The 2,300-nt window shown below is 39.3% G+C and overlaps 1 protein-coding gene across 1 annotated transcript; it reads left to right on the forward strand.

Moving 5' to 3' along the window:
• The first annotated feature begins 422 nt into the window (after positions 1-422).
• On the forward strand, positions 423-785 carry LOC112093508. The gene has a single exon (XM_024172111.1). It carries the CDS (start codon positions 423-425, stop codon positions 783-785), a length of 363 nt encoding a protein of 120 aa, XP_024027879.1.
• The last annotated feature ends 1,515 nt before the right edge of the window (positions 786-2,300 follow it).

A 2,300-nucleotide genomic window follows, 5' to 3' on the forward strand; every position in this document is an offset into this window, starting at 1 on the left:
GATCGGAGGGGAACCTTGTTCCCAATTAAATTTGCATGATCTCCCCTAGGAGACTTACAAAATTTTGAGTTGGGAATTATCGTTGTAAGGTTGTAATTTTTTCAAGGTTTTGACACACACACATATTGGTTACATTATAATATGTATATATGTTTGATTACTAAATATTTATGTAAGTTTGCTTATACTAGATATATGAATGCTTATTGTAGATCAAAATGTCTACTAGCGCATTATCATCGATACTTAATAAACACACTTTAACTGGTGAGAACTTTACTGATTGGAAAAGGAACCTAAAGATCGTCCTAACCTTTGAGAAACTAAGTTTCGTACTGAATACACATTGTCCTCTGGAGCCACCTGTTGATGCTCCTAATGAGATTTTGCTAGCATATTAACGCCGAAAGAACTCTGACGATATGGCTCGCTGTTATATGATGGCGAGCATGTCCACTGTGCTTCAAGCACAACATGAAGATTACATAACTGCTCGTCAGATTATGGATAATCTTGAGGACATGTTCGGCAGCCAAGCCGCTGAAAAATGTCGGGAAGTCCTAAGTAATCTCATTAATTGCAGACAGAAGGCTGGGTCTTCCGTAAAGGAACATATGTTGAAGGTGATGGCCTATTTGACTGACGCTCAGTCCAATGGGGCCGACATCGATGCTGAGTCTCAATTGATCATGATCTTTGAGACTTTGTTGAAGGAGTATATTCTGTTTAGGGCAACGATCAATTTGAGCACTAAACAGAATATAACCATGATAGAGTTGATGTAAGAACTCCAAAAGTTCGAGCGGATGATCAAGGGGTCAACTATTGTGGAGGCCAACTTGGTTGAGGCATCCTCCTCCAAACCCTCTCCAGGGAATGGAAATAAGAAGAAAGTAGCCAAAAAGGAGAGTTCTTCAGTTCCGCCAAACAAGGGCAAGAACAAGAAGAAAAAGAAAAAGAAGAACCCGAACAAGCTCAAATGCTTTCATTGCGAGAAGGTGGGGCACATGAAGAAGAATTGCAAGGACTACCTAGCCTTTAAAGGTAAAGGAGGTGAGTGTGATCTTTTGATTGTGGAAGCATGTCTGGTTGAGGAATCCAGTGACAACTGGGTCATAGATTTTAGAGCAACTAATCATGTGTGTGTTTCTTTGCAGGGGTTCAAGCAAACGAAAAGTCTTCTAAATGAGAGCTTCACGTTGAGGATGGGCGATGAAACTCTAGTGTTGGCTGAAGCAGTGGGAGACGTCCATCTTTACTTTGATAGTTATAGGAATTTATTTTTGCGAGACTACTTTTATGTTCCTCAATTTAAGAGGAATCTTATTTCTGTTGCTTGTTTATTTAAGGATTCTTATTCAGTTTCTTTTAATAATAAAGTTGTGATTCATAAAAATAAGTGTTTTGTCTGTGATGGATGGATGCAAAATAATCTATATTTTATCAAACCTAAGACGGACTCACTGCTAAACACTGAAGTTATTAATAACTCTAAAATGCTTAAAACTTCTCACTGTAATGAGACATATCTTTGGCATTTGTGACTTGGTCATATTAGCCTTAACAGGATACATAGGTTGGTAAATGATGGACCTTTAAGTTCTTTAAAGGTTGGGTCCTTACCCCAATGTGAGTCTTGTTTGGAGGGCAAAATGACCAAAAGACCATTTGGGTCTAAGGGCAATAGGGCTAAAGAGGTTCTTGAACTTGTGCATAGTGATGTTTGTGGTCCCATGAACATCAAGGCAAGAGGAGGGTATGAGTATTACGTCACTTTTATCGATGATTACTCAATATATGGTTATGTGTACCTGATGCACCACAAAAGCGAAACTTTTGAGAAATTCAGGGAGTTTCGGGCTGAAGTGGAAAAGCAATCGGGTAAACCCATAAAGGCACTTTGATCCAATCGAGGTGGAGAATACCTCTATGATGAGTTCATTGAATACTTATTAGAGAATGAGATTCTATCCCATTTGACTGCACCTGGCACTCCATAGCAAAATGGTGTAGCTGAGAGAAGAAATAGGACCTTGTTAGACATGGTACGGTCCATGATGAGTTATTCAACATTGCCTATATCTTTCTGGGGATATGCCTTACAAACTACATGTTATCTTCTGAACAATGTGTCAACAAAGTCAGTTCCTAAAACTCCTCATGAGTTGTGGACGGGTAGGAAGACATCCTTGAACCATATTCACATATGGGGATGTCATGCACATGTCCTGGACAAGGAAGCAAACAAGTTGGAAGCACGTTCAAAAGTGTGCATTTTTATAGGTTATCCGAGAGGGAGG

The sequence above is a fragment of the Morus notabilis genome, unplaced genomic scaffold (genome assembly GCF_000414095.1).
Source record: "Morus notabilis unplaced genomic scaffold, ASM41409v2 Scaffold911, whole genome shotgun sequence".
In the NCBI taxonomy this organism is placed as follows: domain Eukaryota; kingdom Viridiplantae; phylum Streptophyta; class Magnoliopsida; order Rosales; family Moraceae; genus Morus; species Morus notabilis.

Bases quoted from the DNA above. Each gene is read 5' to 3' on its own strand.
- LOC112093508 (XM_024172111.1), top strand. From the start codon at position 423: ATGGCTCGCTGTTATATGATGGCGAGCATGTCCACTGTGCTTCAAGCA.